Source organism: Somniosus microcephalus, chromosome 19, assembly GCF_052327205.1.
Source record: "Somniosus microcephalus isolate GS21.2 chromosome 19, FLI_Smic_1.0, whole genome shotgun sequence".
Classification (NCBI taxonomy): Eukaryota; Metazoa; Chordata; class Chondrichthyes; order Squaliformes; family Somniosidae; genus Somniosus; species Somniosus microcephalus.
Window position 1 is genome coordinate 78,128,825 of NC_141005.1, and position 23,149 is coordinate 78,151,973.

A 23,149-nucleotide genomic window follows, 5' to 3' on the forward strand; every position below is an offset into this window, starting at 1 on the left:
ATATGGATGTTTCAACCCAGCATTTTTCTTGGAGGGCGTTGGTCACGGGCTGTTTATCGGAAAAGGAATATCTTGAAAATTTAAATGGGGAAATCCTGCATTTTTAATATTGCTCGCGTCCATTCCCTCCCTGCTCCTGTTGGGAGATGTCAGTGTACAGCCTGCATCGTACACACCGACACTGCATCTTCCTGAGCTTGGGACGGGAAGGATGCCAAAGGCTGCCTTTTGTAGGCAGAATTGTTAATGCCATAAGTGCGCTGATCTAGAGGAAGCTCTAAATATATCACTGCTTTTGTACATTAAAGATCATGAGTTCTGTTCAACAGGAATGGTATTCAGTGGGGATCTAACGTTCTATTAGCACGTTGTGCAGATGTGACCTTGTTCTTCGTCTATCCAAGGCAAATCCTGGGCTCTACATGTTTTCACGTCAGTTCAATGTCTCGTGGGTATTATTTTTGGGGTGGGTGATTTGATATCGCGTGGGAATATTTGTTGTGATGGTTTCACAAGAATTTCTTGCTTGTGGTAAGATTGAAATGGTGGCATCACAGAAAGGGGTTGTCACTGCCCCTGCCCCAAGTAACACTTGGAACAGCAGTAGTCGCTGTGGGTCATCCTATTTGGGGCTGTACAGCTGGCCTGGATGCAAGTCTGGTTTCTCCCACAACACAGCTTGACATGTAACCTTGTTATTTGTTTCTGGAGGCATAACCTGAGGCTTGAGCTGAGCGTCCTGGGTTCTGGTGTGGGGGTGGTAATGGAGAAACCTCAAGTGTTGAATCCGAGTGGTGTGTAGGGGGTGAATTCCCTGTCCATGCTGGTGCTGAGAGTAGTTACTGAGCAGACCCACACACCATAGCATAGCGAGCTCCAGCCTTATCTCTTAGTGGTTGGCTAGAGAAAGCGGGGAGGGGAGGCAAGGCAGCTTGCCCTGAAATAACTGGAGTCCAACGTAAGGTGAGCCGTGGTCAGGTGACGGTGTGACATTTTCATGGTGTGATCCCGAGTCACTTGGCATTCTCTTGATGTATTGAGAATGTGGCTAATTCTGTATCCTTCTGTAGTGTTATCTCTAGTACCATTATCACTGCATCCCCTCTTCACCATCTAGCTGATGGTGCAGGCAGCCCACTGTCAGTACTCGGCCAGGGCAGCCCTGTGGCTTCCCAGATGTATTTCTCAGTCAGTCAACACTCTGCCACTGAATGGATTTTGTTTTTTGCAGTTAAGATTCGCACTAACCCCTGTCACCAATCCCCCGGCCTCCAACTGCAGATGATTGTAACTCGTGTGGGCTCAAACCTATTTACCTGTGCATTTTACCATTTTGATTTTAACTGGACTTACTAGTCAGGTTAAAAAGTAGGGTCGGGTGTTTTCCAGTATTGCTCTACATCAAGTTGTGCACATTTGGTGCATTGCACAGACTTGGTCGATTGTTCGCTGGATCCTTTTGAGAGACTTGTCAAGTGTCACCATAAAAGCTGAAGGTGTCATTTGGAGAGTGTATTTAGAGCACACTCCAGGATATCTCGGCTTAACGTTTTCAGTTATTTCAACCCAACATGCTGGAGCTGGGGTTATAAAGTGATGCGCCTTAAAGGCCTTGCTCTCTTCTCCTCTTCCCCTCCCCCCCAGGATTTCCTTTCCTTTTGTCCTCTGTTCCCCTGAAAGCACTGGCTCTTGGGGGGCAGGGTTCCAGGGGGACACCCTCTAGTACCTTGCCCAATTGGTCACTCTTCCTATCGGTGTCTACACGGTGAGTGTTGGCCATTCAGCTGTGGGGGAAATCGCAGCCGAGCCCAGTCCTGTTCTCACTTGAAATCTGCGTGTGCGCACAATCTGAACAGGAGTCGCTGCATCACAATCAGAAGCAGGAATCTGGGATAATCTTTCTCTTTCTCCCCCCGCCCCCCCCCCCCCCCCCCCCCCCCATTTCTAGTATCCCTATTGCCACCTTGGTTGAAATCCAAGAACTCCGCAGAGGCCAGGAAGGGATTCTGGGCTGTGTGGCCCAGTTACACACTAGGGGCGCGGCATTATTTTAAACAAGAGCCCCCTCACATTTGGATGGGGTGGTGCTTGAACAGGGCATGCTGCAGACTGGTAGGACCCAAGTTTTGACCCATTTCCCATACAGCAAGTTCTCAGGATACTGAGCAGAGACGAGGAGGAAGGAAAGTCAGTGGCCCTGGAGATGTTCTTGTGAGGTGGTGCAAGGGGAATATAAATTAATTGTGCCTTTGGTACACTTCAGTTTAATTCTGTAACCTCTACCAGTGCCAGTGTGCAGAGTAAGTGAGACCAGTCAGTAATTGTGTCGTATGCAGGTAGTTCACTCAGTCCAGTGGGTCCCTGAATTAAGTTACTGCCTCAGCAATGAATTAGGTTTCTGCGTGCTTTCCGTATTTTCTGACATTCTGCTGTTCTGTATTTGAAAGGAACCCTTCACTCCAACGGAGGAGCATGTGCTAATGGTGAGGCTGCTGGTCAAGCACCTCCACTGGTTCTCTAATAGCATAAAACAGGAGCAAGCCTTACCCTCGCCTTCAACCCATTCTCACACTGGCAGCCCACTGGAGGAATTCAAGAGGTTAGCCTTTTTTTGTGAAATTTGTGTTCATTAAGGTGAGTGGTTTCAGTGGAGCACTTGCCATTTCAGGCAGCCAGTGTCAGCGACAAACACTCTCAGATCAGGTACCGCACGGGTTAGATACAGAGTAAAGCTCCCTGTACACTATCCCATCAAACACTCCCAGGGCAGGTACAGCATGGGTTAGATAGAGTAAAGCTCCCTCTACACTGTCCCATCAAACACTCCCAGGGCAGGTATAGCACGGGTTAGATACAGAGTAAAGCTCCCTCTACACTGTCCCATCAAACACTCCCAGGGCAGGTACAGCACGGGTTAGATGCAGAGTAACGCTCCCTTTACACTGTCCCATCAAACACTCCCAGGGCAGGTACAGCACGGGTTAGATACAGAGTAAAGCTCCCTCTACACTGTCCCATCAAACACTCCCAGGGCAGGTACAGCACGGGTTAGATACAGAGTAAAGCTCCCTCTACACTGTCCCCAGCAAACACTCCCAGGGCAGGTACAGCACGGGTTAGATACAGAGTAAAGCTCCCTCAACTGTTTCATCAAACAACAAAAACTTATATTTATATTGCACTTTTAACATTAAAACTTTCCCATGGTGCTTCCTAATACTCGAGTCCAGTACAGCAGAGTTTAAATAGAGTAAAGTTCCCTTTACACTGCCACTGAGTGAGATTTCCAATTTAGTGCTAATTAATTCTGAATTTGGGGCAGGTTTATGTTGAGATTGAGACCTCCCCAACTCACTTCCCTTGCACTGGATTTGAAAGGGCTGAGTTCACTCCCCTGCCTCCCTCCACCCTGCTGTCCCCAGAGTTTTGCTTTTTATAATGTTCTCTCCTCTCCCCCTCTGCAACTCTTCCAAAGTTTAGTTTCCTAGCTCCCATCTCGATGTTCTCCTGTTTCAGTGTGGATCTTCGCACCCGGGTTACACATCTAGCATTCCTTGACTCGGGTGGTAGCACTCTTGCTCCCAAGTCGAGCCCCATTCCAGGACTTCACCTAATTTGAGCTGAGACTCGGGTACAGTGCTAAGGCAATGCTGCACGGTCTTTTGGCTGACATTAAACGGAAGCCCAATTCAGGTGGACATAAGATCCCTTGACACTGTTTGAAGAGCAGGGAGTTCTTCCGGTGTTGTGGACCAACATTCCTCCCTCAACTAGCATCAACAAAGCGATTACCTGGTCATTTATCTCTCTGCTGTTTGTGGGGCCTTGGCTGTCACGTTTCCCTACAGTGTGAAGTACTTTGAGATGCCCTGAGGATGTGCAAAGTTGCTGTATAAATGCCATGCACTGGGCAGAATATTTTAAATATGATACTAGCAGAGCTTCACCCTGCTGTTTTCCACAGCCACATTAAGGGATCTGGCTGCATGAGGTGGTTTATGTCTAGTCTGCCATTCTTCCCAATGTGCTGATGTTGCAGTAATGACACCACAGGTACCCTGTCCCATCTGTCAGAGTAGCTGTTGGGAGAGTGATGCATCCTCAGCTCAACTGGTTGCCAACTCCTAGTCCATTTCCTACCAGTCCTCCTTCCCAACAGTGCTGACTGCCCCCTTGGGTATGTTTTCATGGGCTGTTCAGCCACAGGGGGTCTCAGCTGGCATCCATACATGCTCACTTTCTGTCGAGTGTCACTGATTAGCAATCGTTAGCTGATCTTTTCTCTTCCCTCACCTCAAGGACACAGTGGCAACTTGTAGCACCTCTGTCCCCCTGCCTTCGAACAGATGGCGGGATAGGGATCAGCTCGAGGAGGATTATGAAAACAGGGTAGGGAAATTAAACTAATAGAGGGAGCATAGCTGGGTTACAGTGAGGAGGAATAAGAAGGGCCAGAAAGTTGAAGCAAGACATTAGTGCAGGAGGATACTGAGGAAAACTCCGCAACAAGGGAACAAAGAAACGGTACTGAGGTTCTAATTGGAGCAAGTGATAAGCAAGTGCCATTTCACAACACGTGCCATCAATTCCTACACTTACTATGTATAGTGTGATTTGCTGCCTGAATCCCAACATTTTGCATAAAAAATCCTGCGACGGTATAAGTGCCAGTTTCTGAGCAACAACGAATCACTTGCGCATCTCACGTACACAAATGGGTTAGAACAGGAAAATAGTGGCGTCGTCCCTTTTCAGTGTGGAGAACTAATTAAAAGCTAGTAGAATTCTGGAATATATCAGCAAGACAATCACCAGTTAATGCTGGGGCACTTGGTGAGACTACACATGGAGCGGTGTGTTCACAAAAACATACATAAATCACGAGGGGCAGAGGAGAGCAATAAGACTGATCCAAGTGTAAAGGAGATACGCTATGAGGAAAAACTGGGGAAGTTCAACAGTTGCGAAAGGAGAGATTTCATTCGCGGTATATATAAAATAATAAATGGGGCGTAACAGTAAATCCAGAATATTTCTTGAAATTAAGTCAGCAATGTCAAACCAGCGGACATAAATTTAAATTCATGAAAAGTAAACTTAAAACTAATTTTTGAGAGAATGACTTGCCCAATCTGCCAGGCCGGGTAATTAGAGAAGAACACCAGGGGTGTCGAAAATTTAGCTTTGAGCTATGTGAAAGTTAGGGTACTGGAGGGTTGGACTTCAATGGGAGAGTTAGGGTACTGGAGGGATTGGCTTCAATGGGAGAGTTAGGGTACTGGAGGGATTGGCTTCAATGGGAGAGTTAGGGTACTGGAGGGATGGGCTTCAATGGGAGAGTTCGGGACCCGGGTTCGAATCCGGCCTCGGGCGACTGTCTGTGTGGCGTTTGCACATTCTCCCCGTGTTTGCGTGGGTTTCCTCCGGGTGCTCCGGTTTCCTCCCACAGTCCAAAGATGTGCGGGTTAGGTTGATTGGCTATGATAAATTGACCCTTAGTGTTAGGGGGATTAAATACGTGGGGTTACGGGGATAGGGTGGGATATGTGTTGGTGTAGGGGTTACGGGGATCGGGTGGAATATGTGTCGGTGCAGGCTCGATGGGCCGAAATGGCCTCTATCTGCACTGTGGGGTTTCTGTGATTCTGAGTTAGGGTACTAGAGGGATGGACTTTAATGGGAGAGTTGGGGTACTCGTGATGTGCTTTGATAGTCAATTTAGGGTATTAGAGGAATGGCCTTTGGGAGAATTGAGTTTGTCAAAGGGATGAGTTTCATAGAAGAAATGGCTTTCTCATACTTGACTTTTGATAGTTTTTAATTCCAGTGTGCCATTGGTAAGTCTGGCATTTATTGCCCATTCCTAGTTGCCCTGAGAAGTTAGTAATGGGCCGCCACCTTGAATCGCTAGTCTGTGTGGTGGAGGTACTTTTCTTTGTGTGTTGTGGGGTGGCTTGCTGGGCCGCTTCAGTGGGCTGTTGAGAATCAGCCGTGTTGGTGTGGGACTGGAGTCGCAGATAGGCCAGACCAGGTAAGGACGGCAGGTTTCCTTCCCTAAAGGGCATTAGTGAACCAGTTGGGTTTTTACGACAATCTGAGAGCTTCACGGTCACATACTGATATGCTCTTAAGTATTACAGTTAAAGAAGACATTTTTAACGATCATTTGAATATAGTTTTATCAATAATTGTAATAAATTTAGTGGGGAAGGTGTTTTCCTGCTTCATGTAGCGTGTTTCACCCTCTGGGTTGGAGGAGGTTACATTGCAGCATCACAGGTTGAAGTGCAACAGGTGATGCTGTAATTGGAGACCGAGATCCTGAATTAGGGTTCGGGTTATTCCATTTCATGGGGATGTCTGTACTGCAGAGCTGTAAGTAATTTGTTCTGATTTTCTTGCAGGGCTGTGATTTCGTGCTTCTTTCAACAAAAGCTCTACGTGTTCCTGCAGCAATGCTTCGGTCACTGGCCCCTGGATGCCTCCTTTCGAGCTGTACGTTCCCGCCGAGGACTGCTTGGTTTAATTATGATCACCTTCTATGTACCTAATAATAGAACAACATTTATACAAAAGGACCTAGTTTATGATGTGCTCCTGCTAATAGCACAGTAACTGGCACTGGATTTAATAGCAGGTTGTTTCCCAGAGTTACACCGTCACCATATTCTGATGCTGGGAAGTGAATTTCACACTGGTACAATTTGCAGGCATTTACTGAAATGAATGAAGAACAGGAGATTGACTGAATTTTGCAGTATATTTAAAATGTTCATCCTCATCTTTAAATCCCTTCTCGCCTCTGAAGCCTCTCCAGCCTTGCAGCCTCCCTGAACTCTCCACTCCTTTGGTCTCATGTACAGCCCCCCGCCCTCCTTAAACTCCTCCACCTCTCCACCTTCAAGACCCTCCTTAAAACCCACATCTTTGACCAAGCTTTTGCTCACTCCCAATATCTCTTCCTTTGGCTCCACATCCATTTCTGTCTGCTTGCCCCTTTGTGAATCGCTATTTTGTTCTATGTGAAAGGCACTGTATAAATGTAAGTTGTTGCATGTACTAAAACTCACCTGTACGTGCCATTGCAAGGAGTAACTGAGCATTGCCTAAGATTCTGATTTCAACTTCTCTGGTGAAGTTGAATGCTGTTGAGCTGTGACATGAGTAAACATGGGTCAGTGACCGTATCAGGCCAGCACCATCAGTGCTGGCTGGTGCTCCGGAGGCCCGAGTGGTCCGAGATTCTGTTTGGTATCAGCCAGGAGGGCAGGGTGACCAGTGGTGAAGTGATGGAGTGGCCCGTATGCAAGACCAGCACGTGCGTTCCCTTTTGTAAAGCAAGTGGGGTCGATCTTGATATTGTGCGATAGTGTAAAGCGGGTGACAGAGTCAGCAGCCCGTTTTACATCTCCCGATTTTTTATTTCCATTGAAGTCAACTCGCTATCACTAGTTTTACATTGTCGCACAAAGTCGAGAGCTACCCCAGTGTCTGCAGTTTGAGAGCTGTGGGTGTTTCAGACCACCCTTAAAACACCTGTGAATTGTCACTTAGCAACCACAGTGTTACCCCTGGGTACGTTTAGAGTACTGCTACCAACATACTATAGGGTAATCCCTTACTGTTGTGCCTGTATACTTCTGGTGTGATGCTGTTAATTCACCACCTCCAACTGATCTCGCTGCCACCATCAGCACATCACCATGGTATCATTCTGATGAATCTGCGCTGTACAACTCAAATCTTCAGACACAATCCAAGTTTGAAAGGACAGAATTTATAATTGTACTGCCAGGTGTTTTTACTCACAGATGGCCACTTGGGCAGGAGGTTCAGTTTTTAATCTGCGTGCACGTCCCCTTGTTAATAGTTAATTTTTTTCTGCAGGTTTTAGAAACTTGGCTCAGCTATCTGCAGCCATGGAGGTATGCAACAGAGAAACCGCTCAGCATGATCGAACCTGTGGATCGCAGTGTACCAGACAGATGGTAAATCACATGGAGGATTTAGATCTAGGGGAGTGTGAATGTACGGTTATACCGCGAATGAAGATACCATTCTAACTTGGCTTGAGTCATCTTCACTTTAATCTATGCCCTCCAGTTTTGTGCTCACAGCTGAGCTTAATAGCCTGCTTATATTTGTTATCCGTACTTCTCACCATTTGAAAGACCTGGACCATGTTCCCCTCTTGCTGCTTTCTCCAGTTAAAAACAGTTCACCTCAGCTACACTCTCCCCATTGCTTAGAGCAATAAGCCGTCATTTTTAAGGTATCGTGCCCAGCACTGCACACAATATTCCAATTAGCCTTTAACCTATTGGGAACGAGGATGAAGGTACATTGGAGTTCTGTACAGTGGAAGTGAATAGGAAGTGGTTTGGTGAATAGGGTTCTATACAAGAGATATGGGAACGATAGGTAAATGTGAGTAAAACTATTTGCTCGCTTGGATGGTAAATGCTAACATGAACTGGTTGGGCTGAATGGCCTGTTTTCCTGTTGTAACTTCTATGTATTTCAAGGGAGTGAATGGGAAGCGGCTTGGTCCAGTTAAATTCTATAAATGGGAATGGGTTGGAGAAATTGGAACTATCTTTAATGGGAGTCAATGGGAAGGGGTTTGGTTCTTTGGCATTCTGTGCTTAGATGAGTTACATTTTATCTGGAGGGAGTTTCTATGATCAGCCTTATTTTTGTATTTTAAATGTCTGAGTACTTGTTTGACTGGTTGAGGCTGACTGAGATTAGCATGGTTTATTCTAAAGCACTCAATCTGCGGCGGATATCTCGTCTAATTCCTCACCACGGTCGGGCTCGGTAATTCCTCAAACTCTTTCCTCCCTTTGTTTTTCTCTCTCCACACCAAATAAATAAAATCCGAGTAACATTGCAAAATTGTTGTTAAGGTGGGATCTAATGGAGGTTTTCAAAATTATGAAAGGTTTCTAGAGGTTAAATGGTGAAAGATTGTTCCTGGTGGTTGGTGAAAGAGGAACAAGGAGGCACAGACTTGGGATTATCACTAGAAGGGCAAAGGGGACGTTGGAAGAAATGCTTTATTTGAATATGGGGCCAGTGAGGACAAGACTAGTGGCATTTAAAAAGGATTTGGATCCGTATTAACAAAGGAAGGATGGAAGGAAATGGGATAAAAGTCGATCGCTCCAGTTGTAGAACTAGCAGTGGCGCAGGCACGGTGGGCCGAATGGTGATTGAGTCCTGTGTGTTTTGTTGAAACTCACAGCTAATCTTTGTGAACACATTGAGTTCGAGCCATTGGAGAATGTCTTCATTTTTCAGCAGTCCGTCCTCTTGAAATGCCGAACTGAAACGGACGCTATTCGGTGCTTACACCTGTATATCCTGCTCCTAACCCTTCCTTCTGTCTCACAGGGCACCCTTTGTGCAGGAAAACCTGCTGATGTTCACAAAACTCTTCCAAGGCTTTTTGAATCGAGCTTTGCGCACTGATCTCGTCAGCCCCAAGAATGCACTGATGGTATACCGAGTGGCCAAGGTGTATAGTCAGCCCAACCTCGCTGACATGATCAAGGAAGGTAAGGGTGATTGTGGTACGATAGCAGTGTGAAGCCCTTGCAATCCCCAACTTGTTTACCACCCCGACAGCCCCTTCAGATCGGCCTGCATCCCTACCCCTTCACCTGGGTGGATCTGCTGCCCTAGATCCATAACTAGAGTGGCCTGGGGCGAGGCTCCTTAGAGCCTCAATGGATAAATGCCCAGCCCAGTGTGGGACCGGTACCAACCAGGAGGGTCTCTGATATGGTCCTGAGTTAGCGCAGCTCCTGATCACTGACCCTTTCTGGACATTGTGTGTGGCCATCCAGTGAGGCTACAACTGATTCTTGCTCTAATTGCCTCTCCTCATCCCCACCCCAACCTAAAAGCCAAATATCCTGCCAGCACTCAAAACTTCCACATGAAGAGCGCTGCTAGGCTGAGGTACAGCCAGTGCCTGTGGAATCTGTACCCCCAGGACTGGCCAGTGTCTTCAGGAGAGGAGGAAATGTGGGATTGATCAAGTGGAAAACTGGCTCAGGTTCATAGACAGTCCACTTAATATGGGGAGATTGTACGTCCGTCCATCTGTGGCACTGTGACGTTGAACCCCGCCCGTGGAAAAAACAAAGAACTTGCATTTCTATAGCGCCTTTCGCAACCCCAGTGCTTCACAGCCAGTGAAGTACTTTTGAAGTGTAGTCACTGTTGTAATGTAGGAAACGCGGCAGCCAATTTATGCTCAACAAGGTCCCAGAAACAGCATTTAAATAAATGACCAGATCATCTGTCTGTGATGTTGGTTGATGGAATAAATATTGGCCTGGACACCAGGGCGAACTCCCCTGCTCCTCTTCAAAATAGTGCCGTGACATCTCTTAACGTCCACCTCAGAGTTCAAACGGGGCCTCGGTTTAGCGATAGTGAAACACTCCCTCAATTACTGCACTGGAGTGTCAGCCTTAGATTGTGCTCAAGCCTCTGGAGTGGGACTTGGAGCGAGAGTGCTACCACCGAGCCACGGCTGACTCATTCCCACCAGGGATTTCCAGTTAACAGGGCTGACTATCTGCTTCTGTGTAAACCCCTAATTGTGCCTTGTTTTAAAATAGCTGAGCGCCAGTTTATGGAACCCGATCCCATGCACCATCCGAGACAGCATCGTGTGTACGCGTCTCCGGGCTTCGGCAGCAGTTTCTTGTCATCGTGGCATTCCCCAATGGCAGATACAACCTTCAGAGTCAAGAGTCACGTGTACAACCTGGAGGGGCAGGATTGTGTGTACAAGCAGATGTTTGGGCCAGACGTCAGGAACCTGGTGAGTACACGGGGCTGAAAGTTCACCCTTTGTCGATGTGCACTTGTGTTTGGGGTGAAATGTTATGACAGTACAGCTCGGGAGAAGGGGCTGTGGGCATAATAGAGCCGAGGGTGAAATGGGAACAGCCATGTCATTTTCTGTTCCATCTCCTTGAAGGCACTGGGGCAGGGGTCCCGCGGGCACTGGCTCTCGCTGGGGCACGGGCCCCGCGGGTGGTAACTTGCTGGTGTCCAGGCTCTCACTGGGGTGCTGGAACTTTAAGAAATGGGCACTGTTATGGTGATTTCCACCCCCATTCTCCATACCCTTCATTTACTTTATCTTGTCTGCAGTATTGACTGCTTTCTACCTTTAGCAGAGAGCGTCTGCTGTTCAGCTTCTGTTCCAAAATCAGCAGGGTTTGGTGGGGGTGATGAGCATTTCTGTAAAGCACTTTCTTTTAAAGGTTTTTTTAAAATTTCCTGTCAGTTTTTTTTCGGTTTAAATGTTCCCTTTGCTCTGCTGATGGTCACCGCAGCCTTGTGCTGACCCATCCAGGCTGAGTACTGTATTGTATGATACTCCATGGTGGCAAATGGACAGGCTGTGCGGGGCTACATCACCAGTGTTTCTATGGACGACCTCTTATTGTCTGCTAGGATTTACTGCTGTGGGAGCCACTGTTGCTTTCTGCTGCCCCCAGCCCGTGACCTTTTGCAGCAATGTCTTTATTATTAATGATATGGAAATTGCACTTCAGATGGGCCCCAACTTATCTTCCTTCATTGAGATTTTTAAATGTTATTTAAACATTTCAGCTCCCCATGCTTTCCCAGAGCTGGAGCTTGGTTATGTGGAGCCTGTTCTCCAGTCTCTCGTGGTCTAACCAGCCACCAACAGGCAGGCAAGCATCAGGATGATTTTGGCTCCAGGGTTTCTTCTCCGTGAGGGACTGCCTTAATCTCCATACTGCACCTTTCTCCAGCGCCAACAGGAAACCAGGAACTGGGTTCAAGCACATTCTGGCCCAGCACGTTGGTTCACTAACACTGCAGTCCTGGGCTGGGCCCAGCACGTTGGGTCACTAACACTGCAGTCCTGGGCTGGGCTCAGTGAGTTAGTTCACTGACACTGCAGTCCTGGGCTGGCAGTGAGTTAGTTCACTGACACTGCAGTCCTGGGCTGGCAGTGAGTTAGTTCACTGACACTGCAGTCCTGGGCTGGCAGTGAGTTAGTTCACTAACACTGCAGTCTTGGGCTGGGCTCAGTGAGTTAGTTCACTAACACTGCAGTCCTGGGCTGGGCTCAGTGAGTTAGTTCACTAACACTGCAGTCTTGGGCTGGGCTCAGTGAGTTAGTTCACTAACACTGCAGTCCTGGGCTGGCCCAGTGAGTTAGTTCACTAACACTGCAGTCCTGGGCTGGGCTCAGTGAGTTAGTTCACTAACACTGCAGTCCTGGGCTGGCTCAGTGAGTTAGTTCACTGGCACTGCAGTCCTGGGCTGGCTCAGTGAGTTAGTTCACTGACACTGCAGTCCTGGGCTGGCTCAGTGAGTTAGTTCACTAACACTGCAGTCCTGGGCTGGCCCAGTGAGTTAGTTCACTAACACTGCAGTCCTGGGCTGGCTCAGTGAGTTAGTTCACTAACACTGCAGTCCTGGGCTGGGCTGCTCTTCAGAACCATTGCTTTCTGGTTGGTCCAACAACCACCTGTATATAGCTCTTTTAACATAGTAAAACATCCCAAGGTGCTTCACAGGAGCGTTATCAAACAAAATTTGACACGGAGCCACATGAGCTATTAGGACAGTGACCAAAACCATGGTCAGAGGGGTAGGTTTTAAGGAGCATCTTAAAGGAGGAGAGAGAGGTGCAAAAGGCCAGAATTGGAGGAGCACAGATCTTGAAGGGTTGTAGGGCTGGAGGCAGTTAGAGATGGGGAGGGATGGGACCATGGAGGGATTTTCCTACATTACAACAGTGACTAGATTTCATAAAGTACTTCATTGGCTGTAAAGTGCTTTGGGACGCCTGGTGGTCATTACAGGTACTGGAATAAATGCAAGTCTTTCTTGAAAACAAGGATGAGAATTTTAAAATCAAGGCATTGCAGGGCTGGGAGCCCATGTAGGTTAGCGAGCACAGGGGTGATGGGTGAACGGGACTTGTGTGAGTTAGGATTCGGGCAGCCGAGTTTTGGATGAGCTCAAGTTTCTGGCCTAGTTAAATGGTGCGGTGTGAGTGGAGAAGTAATGTCTAAACCACTGGCTCCTTCTGCAGGTACTGAAACTGGCCCAGTTAATAGCACAGGCCAAGCAGACTGCTAAATCCATCTCTGATCACACAGCCGAGCAGTCCACAGGCCACTCACTAATGTCCTTATTGGGCCTGTCTACCTACGATTTCAACACCTCTGCTTATGGAGGCAATGACTTGGACGACTTGGGACCTGATGAGATACGGAAAACCGATGAGTATTTGGAAAGATCACTGGAATACTTGTGTCAGGTGTTCAAGGTAAGCTGGAGTGTTCTGTGTATAAATTTATTTGAGCTAGGCTGTGCTCAGAACACTGACCGGCTGTCGGTGGGTTTGGTTCCTCTCCTGCGTGCTCTGCTGATGTCATTGCGTTGCTAAGGGAGACCTCGGAGTGTTATGTTCCCCAGGTGGAGAGGGAATCATTGCTGGGCTGTTGTGACTCGGCAACATTGCTAACGGCCTGGGGAGACACTGGAGAGGAAATAAAGGGATTCAGACTAACTCTGTTTTAATATATCGGGGTCAATTTTTTTTTTAACAGGCTCCAGGCTTGCACCACTCATCGTCAGGGGATGGAGTGGCAAGGGGGGAGGGCTGGTGAAGGCAGCCTAGGAGGAGACACCTCCCCCTCGGTCACCCGATTGAAGATTCTAGCAGTGTGCTGCTCACAAATACACTGATCTGGGTGAACTGTTGTGTTTCGGGCTACTTCCCCATACCCTTTACTTGTGCTCCAACGCAAAGCCTCTCCCCTTCTGGGATAGTGGACTCGAGGTGAACAGTAAATCCTTTTTACTGTTTAGGCATTGGAAACCATATAGGATCTCTGTACCCTCGTGGTCTGTCTCTAAACACAACACTGACAAACCACATGAATCCGGTGTCATCTTGAATTGAATTTAATACATTATCAAGAAGCAAATCAGATTACAATACTTCCCTTAACTTACAGTATGTCTTAAAACAATAAAAGCTCTTGAAGTCTTATCTGGTCTCTTCAGTAAGTTTGGACATAAGCAAGTGATGAAAAGCTTTTGTGGAATTGATCTTGTGGATCGGCCTCCCAGCTCAGTGCATAGCAAAGTGGAGAGAACCTTGATGACCAGCCTGATTTCTCCTCTTCCTTTTTGAAGTCAGGCTGGTACAAAAGACAATTTTTTTAATATAAAAAGGCACTTTCACAGTTGATCAAAAGTGTAAATTAAAGTAACTTTCCAAACCCTGTAGGAAATAGATTAGGGGTGTCAAACTCAGTTTAAAGATCCAACACCCTGGTGGGTGTGGGCCACATTCAGCAGAGGTTATTTGGACACAGTGGGGTAGAAATTGGTCTACATTTCGCCTGATTTTTGGATGTAAAACGCACAAAATGTGAATCAATTTCTGGGCGTGAGGTCCTGCACCTAACCCACACTGGCGGCTACCAGATTGGTGCTCACTGTTAGCATTGGATCAATTTGACTGTGTAAAGAATGGTCCTGCTCATGTTTCAGGACCCTGCTATAAAATGTGTGAAAAACTAGGTGGAAAATTCCCCGCACAAGCTCAAACTAGTTTTTCCAGTTCTATAGCGGCCTAAACAGTGGCCCTTAAAGAAATGATAGGGGGATAACAACAGAAAATGCTGGAAAAACTCAGCAGGCCAGGCAACATCCGTGGAGAGAAATTAGAGTCGACGTTTCTGGTCGAAACCCTTTTTCAAAACTGGAAATGAAATGAAATAGATCGAAAGGCGGGGCTGGGAGAGAACAAAAGAAGTAAAGAGACGTTAAGAGGTATTCAAAACTAGACGAGATGGTAATAGGACAGTGGAGACAAAAGACGGCTCGGGTTAGGTGTGAAGTGTACTGGCAGAATGGGAGACAGCTGCCATGTGGGAGAGAGGAAAAAAAGGAAAGGGGGGGGGGGGGGAGGGAGGGAAAAACCAAAACAAAGGGGTGGGGAAAAAAATAATTAAAAATGTAATGGGGCCGAGGTTATGATCTGAAATTGTTGAACTTGATATTGAGTCCGGAAGGCTGCAAAGTGCCGAATCCAGAACACTTCGCACCTAATCTGAGCTGTCTTTTGTCTCCACTTGTCCTATCACCATCTCGTCTGGTTTTGAATACCTCTTAATGTCTCTTTACTTCTTTTGTTGTCTCCCAGCCCTGCCTTCGATCTATTTCATTTCCTTTCCAGTTTTGAAAAAGGGTTTGACCCGAAACGTCGACTCTAATTTCTCTCCACGGATGTTGCCTGGCCTGCTGAGTTTTTCCAGCATTTTCTGTTATTTCGGATTTCCAGCATCTGCAGCATTTTGCTATGATAAGGGGATGTTTGGTTTACTACTTTCTACTGTGGACCCTTCTGCATCTCACGCCTCCATGTATTGGAGCCTGCAATGGAAAATCAGGGCGTGCAGCTCCCCATGCAGGAAGAATCCTCGTCTCCATCCCCTTGTTGCACATTTGCCTATGAGTGGAAATAATCTTTCACTATAAGGTAACGGTAAGGTTCTGAGGTTTCACTCACCCCTTTTCTGGCTGCTCCTCTCTGCACTGCTCCCACGCACCCTGCTGCTGCTACTCCCAGCTCTGCAGGAAGTTCTGGGGACCACGACCACTCCATTCTCCAGTCCTCTCTTTTGCCACCCCGCCCCAGTCCCTCTGAGCCCTGATGCCCACTCCCAATTCTCCCTTTCCCTGGCCTCCCCCCCTCCCCCCCCCCAAAAAAAATTCCCTGGTCTCCTTCCCGCCCCGATCCAATCTCCTGCTCCATAGTCTATTCACCCTTCCAGCTCAGCCCTGCACCTCACCTTGCTTTTCCAGTCATCCAGGGCCAGTTCTCTGTGCCATCTTAGGGGGGTGTGGGAGGTCTGCTGCAGCAAGAAATTCTAAAAGGCGCAGTCTTCCCTGGGCTGTTGGAAGCAGCGCCCGGAGACTTGACACCATGCCACGGCCTGTATGTTCGACGCTCCTGTAATCGACTATTGACAGCTGATGATTAAGCTTTTAAACAGTAATGTTGCCTGGATTATCTGGCTGTTCTCGCTCCCTTATCCAATTAATTAGCAGTTCAGTCTCTGCTATCTGCCATCAACAGGGCAACAAACTTTCCAGTTCACATAGCTAGCCCACAGATCCCCGCAAACCCAACTAGAGTTCTTAGAAAAGAAACCCCAAGTTATCCAATTTGAATAGTGACAGAGCAGGGAAGCTAGTTAACTCCAGTTCATTTCCCCGGTACACAAACGCACACAGTCCTCCCAAAAGCGGTCACCGAAAACACTTCAAGTTTGGTATGTTGCTGGGAATCTCCAGATTCCCAACAAAAAAACAAGACAGGAGAGCCACACCACTGAACTCCCAATAACTGAGCGACTTGGTAAAACCTCAGGTGATGAAACTGATACCTGTCCCTCCACAGCTCAGCACCCTACACCTGTCGCCCCTGGCAACGAACGTGGGAGCAGCCAGTGATGAGACTGGGAGGAACCAACTGCCTGACTGCATTCAGGGAGAGAACGGGCCGACCCTGACCCAACTGGGCAGGTACCAGGTATGTGCCGTCTCTGTCCCTCACTGATTTCAGCAGTCAGCTCGGAATTTGGGACTTCAGCATTTCTGTGGGGAGGGGGTTTCTATCTCTCTGGGTCCAGTTTGCTGACAGTCAGGCATGGCACGAGTCCTTCATGTTGTTCGGTGTGCAGCATATAGTTAGTGGCTTCTGAGCACTAAACCAGTGCAGGGTCTCAAGGGTGAGGTTTAATTTAAGGGCTCTGTTCCTCCTACTTTGCTGATTTCCGTGTTGTCTTTGGGAGGATGGGAATGGCACTCCAGACTTCCTATAATCAGTCATTTATAGAGTGCAACAGGACTCCAAGTCACCCAGCTCCTCCTGGGTAACTGGCACTGGGAGTAGAGAGAAGACTGTAAAAGGCCTTAAGATGTGACCAGTTGGAGCGCTCTCAACAGCTCAGCAAATTTGTCCAATGAATAATTGAGCTGCTCAAACCAGGAAAGTCCCTGGCTTGATCCTGGCCTGTGATGAGCTGTCTGATCGTGGCTAGGGCAGCAGAGTGTGTGTGACAGTTGATCTCTGTGCTCGTGAGGGTAAAAATCAGCCAGGACGCCTGCTGGAAAATCCGGGCGTGCCCGTTGGGTGAGGACAGGATTCGGCTCAGTTTTGAATTGCTTGCTGGAGTTCACTGGGTTCACGTGATTAATCACCACATGGGTGGTGACCAGCATCTGTGAAACAGCATCCCAACACCAACGGGAGGGGGAAAACCGCAAGAAATACAGGTGGGTTCTAATCGAGGAAGCTGGGCTACGGGTTCCACGGGCGCTGACTCTGAGGTACAGGTTCCACGGACACTGACTCTCACTGATACGGGTTCCACGGACACTGACTCTCACTGATACGGGTTCCACGGACACTGACTCTCACTGATGGGGGTTCCACGGACACTGACTCTCACTGATACGGGTTCCACAGACACTGACTCTCACTGATACGGGTTCCACGGACACTGACTCTCACTGATACGGGTTCCACGGACACTGACTCTCACTGATACGGGTTCCACAGACACTGACTCTCTGATACGGGTTCCACGGACACTGACTCTCACTGATACGGGTTCCACGGACACTGACTCTCACTGATACGGGTTCCACAGACACTGACTCTCTGATACGGGTTCCACGGACACTGACTCTCACTGATACGGGTTCCACGGACACTGACTCTCACTGATACGGGTTCCACGGACACTGACTCTCACTGATGGGGGTTCCACGGACACTGACTCTCACTGATGGGGTTCCACGGACACTGACTCTCACTGATGGGGTTCCATGGACACTGACTCTCACTGATACGGGTTCCACGGACACTGACTCTCACTGATACGGGTTCCACGGACACTGACTCTCTGATGGGGGTTCCACGGACACTGACTCTCACTGCTACGGGTTCCACGGACACTGACTCTCACTGATACGGGTTCCATGGACGCTGACTCTAACTGATGGGGGTTCCACGGACACTGACTCTAACTGATGGGGGTTCCACGGACACTGACTCTCTCTGATGGGGGTTCCACGGACACTGACTCTCACTGATGGGGGTTCCATGGACACTGACTCTCACTGATGGGGGTTCCACGGGCACTGACTCTCACTGATTGGGGGTTCCACGGACACTGACTCTCTCTGATACAGGTTCCACGGACACTGACTCTCTGATACGGGTTCCACGGACACTGACTCTCACTGATACGGGTTCCACGGACACTGACTCTCACTGATGGGGGTTCCACGGACACTGACTCTCTCTGATACAGGTTCCACGGACACTGACTCTCTGATACAGGTTCCACGGACACTGACTCTCTGATACGGGTTCCACGGACACTGACTCTCACTGATACGGGTTCCACGGACACTGACTCTCACTGATACGGGTTCCACGGACACTGACTCTCTGATACAGGTTCCACGGACACTGACTCTCTGATACGGGTTCCACGGACACTGACTCTCAATGATGGGGGTTCCACGGACACTGACTCTCACTGATGGGGGTTCCACGGACACTGACTCTCTCTGATACGGGTTCCACGGACACTGACTCTCACTGATGGGGGTTCCACGGACACTGACTCTCACTGATGGGGGTTCCACGGACACTGACTCTCACTGATGGGGGTTCCACGGACACTGACTCTCACTGATGGGGGTTCCACGGACACTGACCCTCACTGATGGGGGTTCCACAGACACTGACTCTCTGATGGGGGTTCCACGGACACTGACTCTCACTGATGGGGGTTCCACGGACACTGACTCTCACTGATACGGGTTCCACGGACACTGACTCTCACTGATACGGGTTCCACAGACACTGACTCTCACTGATGGGGTTCCACGGACACTGACTCTCACTGATGGGGGTTCCACGGACACTGACTCTCACTGATACAGGTTCCACGGACACTGACTCTCACTGATGGGGGTTCCACGGACACTGACTCTCACTGATGGGGGTTCCACGGACACTGACTCTCACTGATGGGGGTTCCACGGACACTGACTCTCTGATACGGGTTCCACGGGCACTGACTTGCACTGGGATACAGATTCCACAGACACTGACTCTCGCCGTTATACGGGTTCCACAGGCACTGACTCTCTGGGATGAGGGTTGCACGTGCACTAACTGAAGTATGGGTTCCATTGACACTGACTCTCGCTGGACTATGGGTTCCATGTGTGCAGACTTGCTGGAGTACAGTTCGATGGTGCTTGTTGCTCTCCAGCTCCTAACTGGAGGGAGAGAGATGGGAGCCTGAATAATCTGCTTTGTCTACCATTCTATGTGGATCTAGTGGGATAGTCGACCTTGTGTCCCATTGTAAGTGAATGTACTGGGATAGTCTGCCCTGTGTCCCATTGTACGTGAATGTACTGGGATAGTCTGCCCTGTGTCCCATTGTAAGTGAATGTACTGGGATAGTCTGCCCTGTGTCCCATTGTACGTGAATGTACTGGGATAGTCTGCCCTGTGTCCCATTGTACATGAATGTACTGGGATAGTCTGCCCTGTGTCCCATCGTACGTGGATGTACTGGGATAGTCTGCCCTGTGTCCCATTGTACGTGAATGTACTGGGATAGTCTGCCCTGTGTCCCATCGTACGTGAATGTACTGGGATAGTCTGCCCTGTGTCCCATTGTAAGTGAATGTACTGGGATAGTCTGCCTTGTGTCCCATTGTAAGTGAATGTACTGGGATAGTCTGCCTTGTGTCCCATCGTACGTGAATGTGCTGGGATAGTCTGCCTTGTGTCCCATTGTACGTGGATGTACTGGGATAGTCTGCCCTGTGTCCCATTGTACGTGAATGTACTGGGATAGTCTGCCTTGTGTCCCATTGTACGTGAATGTACTGGGATAGTCAGCCCTGTGTCTCATTGTATGTGAATGTATTGAGCTGTGATTATTTGCAGGTTATAAATGGACTCCGAAGGTTTGACATCGAGTATCATGGGGACCCTGAACTGCAGCCAATTCGCAGCTTCGAGAGCAGCCTGTTAGTGCGCCTGCTGTTCCAGATATCATCTGCCCTCAACCTGCGGGTGAGTCACTGATTCTAAGCAGTCACTGCCACCATCCGTTAGCACCAGTCCTTTACCCTTCTGTCCAAAGCTGACTGCGCCTAAGCAGAATCTTTCCTGTTCCGCATGTCCTTGGATCTATTGGGATGTTTTTTTCAGTTGATGCTGTATGTTCTGACAGAAACTTTCTTGGCACCGAATAGGAAATGCTAGAAATACACAACAGGTCCATCACCACCTTAAAGGAGGAAAGACGGGTTAATATTTGGGATAGGTGTCCTTCATGGGGGCCCAACTTGAAACATTAAAACTGTCTTTTCTCCTTTTAAATGCTGATGGACTTATTGTGAATTTCCACCAGTCACTGTTTTCCTTTGATCTTTAATTCTTTAGCGATGTGTCTCCTGTCTCACTTCACTCGTACCCCGCTGTTGGAGCTGATCCTTTCCTTCTGCATCAGCAGTGGTTCAGTGGGCAGCACTCTCGCCTGAGTCCGAAGGTTGTGGGTTCAAGTCCCACTCCAGAGACTTGAGCACAAAATCCAGGCTGACACTCCAGTGCAGTGCTGAGGGAGTGCGGCACTGTCAGAGGTGCCGTCTTTTGAATGAGACGTTTAACCGAGGCCCTGTCTGCCCCCTCCGGTGGATGTAAAAATGGCATTATTTTGAAGAACAGGGGAGTGTCCTGGCCAATATTTGTCTGGTCATTATCACATTGCTGTTTGTGGGATCTTGCTGTGGGCAGGTTGGCTGCTGTGTTTCCTACATTACAACATTGCTTTACAAATACTTCATTGGCTGTAAAGCATTTTGGGAGGTGGTGAAAGGTGCACGATAAATGCCAGTCTTTGTTTTTGTGCCCTGCAGTTTGCTGCTGAAATGGAGACCATGTGTCAGCGGGAGGGTATGATGGGAAAATTGGCTCGCTATTCCCTGACCTGCCCGGAGCTGAGTCGGAAGATCAAGTCCAGTCCTGTGATGTGCCGTAGTTTCCATCCTCACCAGCCCCACCATCCGCGGCTCAGCCTACGTTTCCTGGCCAGTTACCGCACGCTCTTCTCTCTCTTCCTCTGTATGGTTATTGGTGCCACACTGAACCTGAATCCCTTGACTTCTTTCCTCCTGATCCTGGCCTTGTGGTTTCTCTACGGGATGACACGGGCTCTCTGTATGGACCGAACAAAGCCTCACCAGGCTTGAAAAGAAAAGAAAAATCCAGCTCTTTCTATTTTTCTATTTTCCTCAGAAAATGATTTTTTTTAAGTTATAAAAAAGGTTAATTTTGGATCGATGGCAATGGCTGAGTTTTTTAAATGATTTTTGAGGCTATTGACTGTTACTGTTGGAGCTGTAAATGTGGAGAGAAGGATTTATTTTTACAGATGGCACTGTTCCTTTCTATTGACAGTAGAAGTGTTACGACATCCTGATTTTACTATTCAATGTGATATAATAGTGGTGAAGTTTTGTCAGAAGGAAACTTCAGTTGAGAACATGTTCTGGGTTTGGTGCGTTTGATTAAGGAGCCTGCACTGGGATTTTATTCACGGCCCCAGGAGTGTGCTTCTCGCCGCAAGTCTGCTTCATGGCCCAGCTCCACTGAGGAACGGATTGCAGTTTGTTCTGTGCTGCTTTTGGAAACTTACTCTCTAACAAAATGGATTGTCTTGCACCCATCGGCATCAGCAGGGAGCTGAGCTGATGTGTTGCGGATTGAGCACAGCCCAATGAGGGACCAGGTCCCATGAAGGGGTCGCCCAAACCGCGTACATATGGCCCCAGACCAAGTGGTGGTGATCACTTCAAACTAGGGGGACATTGGCATTACAAGGGCTGCAGTTTTATCACATTTAATTTGCTCCTCAGTATGAATTCTGGTATTTTGTAAAAATGACAGCTCATGGGCCTCGTCTCTCTCAGCGCAGACGAGGCTCGTTGGCTCAAAGATTTGGGGTGGGGAGGGTGGAGTTGGGAGGAAATGAAATCTGAGAATGAGGAATGCTGAAACAGTGCTCTATACACTAGTGACATCTTGTGGGACATTGTCAATCCAGAGTGCTCTCACTAATCAAATACCCGAGTGACATCTCGTGGGATGCTTCCCAGCTTAAAAATACTAATTCCAGAAATGTCCGAGAGGTGTACTGATTCACTCTCCGAAAAGCCAGAGGGAGAAATGAAATGTTTCAGTAAAGGGAATGTACTGATTGGCACACCCATCCCCTCCCCAGACCGCTCCATGTCCTCACTGCCTTTGAGTCCCCTTGTTCTGCGTTTAATGCTTTTCTGCATCTTTAGCATCGCGATTGTCGAAATTCAGCCGAACTGGTTTGGGGCTGAGCTGTTGGAAACTGCTGGTAATTCTCTGTGTAAAATGGTGCAGTCTCAGTCACATTAATGGAAAATCCATGCTGTATTTTTAAAATGAACCTGATAAAGCTTTAATTTAGTGTTTGCTGTAGTTCATATATGTACCTGTGATCTCAGTCATCGGTTCTCATTACCAGCCAATATTTGGAGTGAGCCCCAAGTTCTGAGTCCATTTCATATTAACACAAGAATTTAATATTGTAAATCATTTAGGCATTGCAACACATTGTCAAAGTGCTTCACATATGAGGTTACTGTGAAGTGCGATTTGCCCACTGCAATGAGCTGAATGGTCAGCTGAGGTGTTCTCTGGTGCTGGTCAGTGAGAGGTGAATTTTGGTCAAGCCACTGCAAGAGCTGCTTTACTGTTGACAAGGCCACGGCCTGCTTAACATCCCAGCTGACGTATGGAGTCTCTGACAAGCTAGTGCTCCCTCAGTGGAGTGTAAAGGATGTGCACAAACCATGGATCCACAGGAGCCACTCGCTCAATAAACATAAGAAATAGGAGTAGGCCATTTGGCCCTTTGAGCCTGCTCCGCCATTCAATAATATCAGGGCTGATCTTTTACCTCAACTCCACCTCCTCGCACTATCC

General features: G+C 48.2%; 1 protein-coding gene across 6 annotated transcripts in view; it reads left to right on the forward strand.

The window, feature by feature from the left end:
* Positions 1-22,635, forward strand: part of smpd4 (sphingomyelin phosphodiesterase 4) — a 74,161-nt gene extending 51,526 nt beyond the window's left edge. For all 6 annotated transcript variants that reach the window (XM_085962074.1, XM_085962072.1, XM_085962075.1 and 3 more), the window contains 9 exons: positions 2,448-2,599; positions 6,405-6,495; positions 7,888-7,988; positions 9,397-9,560; positions 10,635-10,840; positions 13,103-13,339; positions 16,490-16,621; positions 20,075-20,203; positions 21,049-22,635. In XM_085962074.1, the coding sequence (XP_085818200.1) occupies positions 2,448-2,599; positions 6,405-6,495; positions 7,888-7,988; positions 9,397-9,560; positions 10,635-10,840; positions 13,103-13,339; positions 16,490-16,621; positions 20,075-20,203; positions 21,049-21,381 (1,545 nt within the window). In that variant the 3' untranslated portion in view covers positions 21,382-22,635. The remainder of the gene's footprint in view (positions 1-2,447; positions 2,600-6,404; positions 6,496-7,887; positions 7,989-9,396; positions 9,561-10,634; positions 10,841-13,102; positions 13,340-16,489; positions 16,622-20,074; positions 20,204-21,048) is intronic.
* Positions 22,636-23,149: the final 514 nt, after the last annotated feature.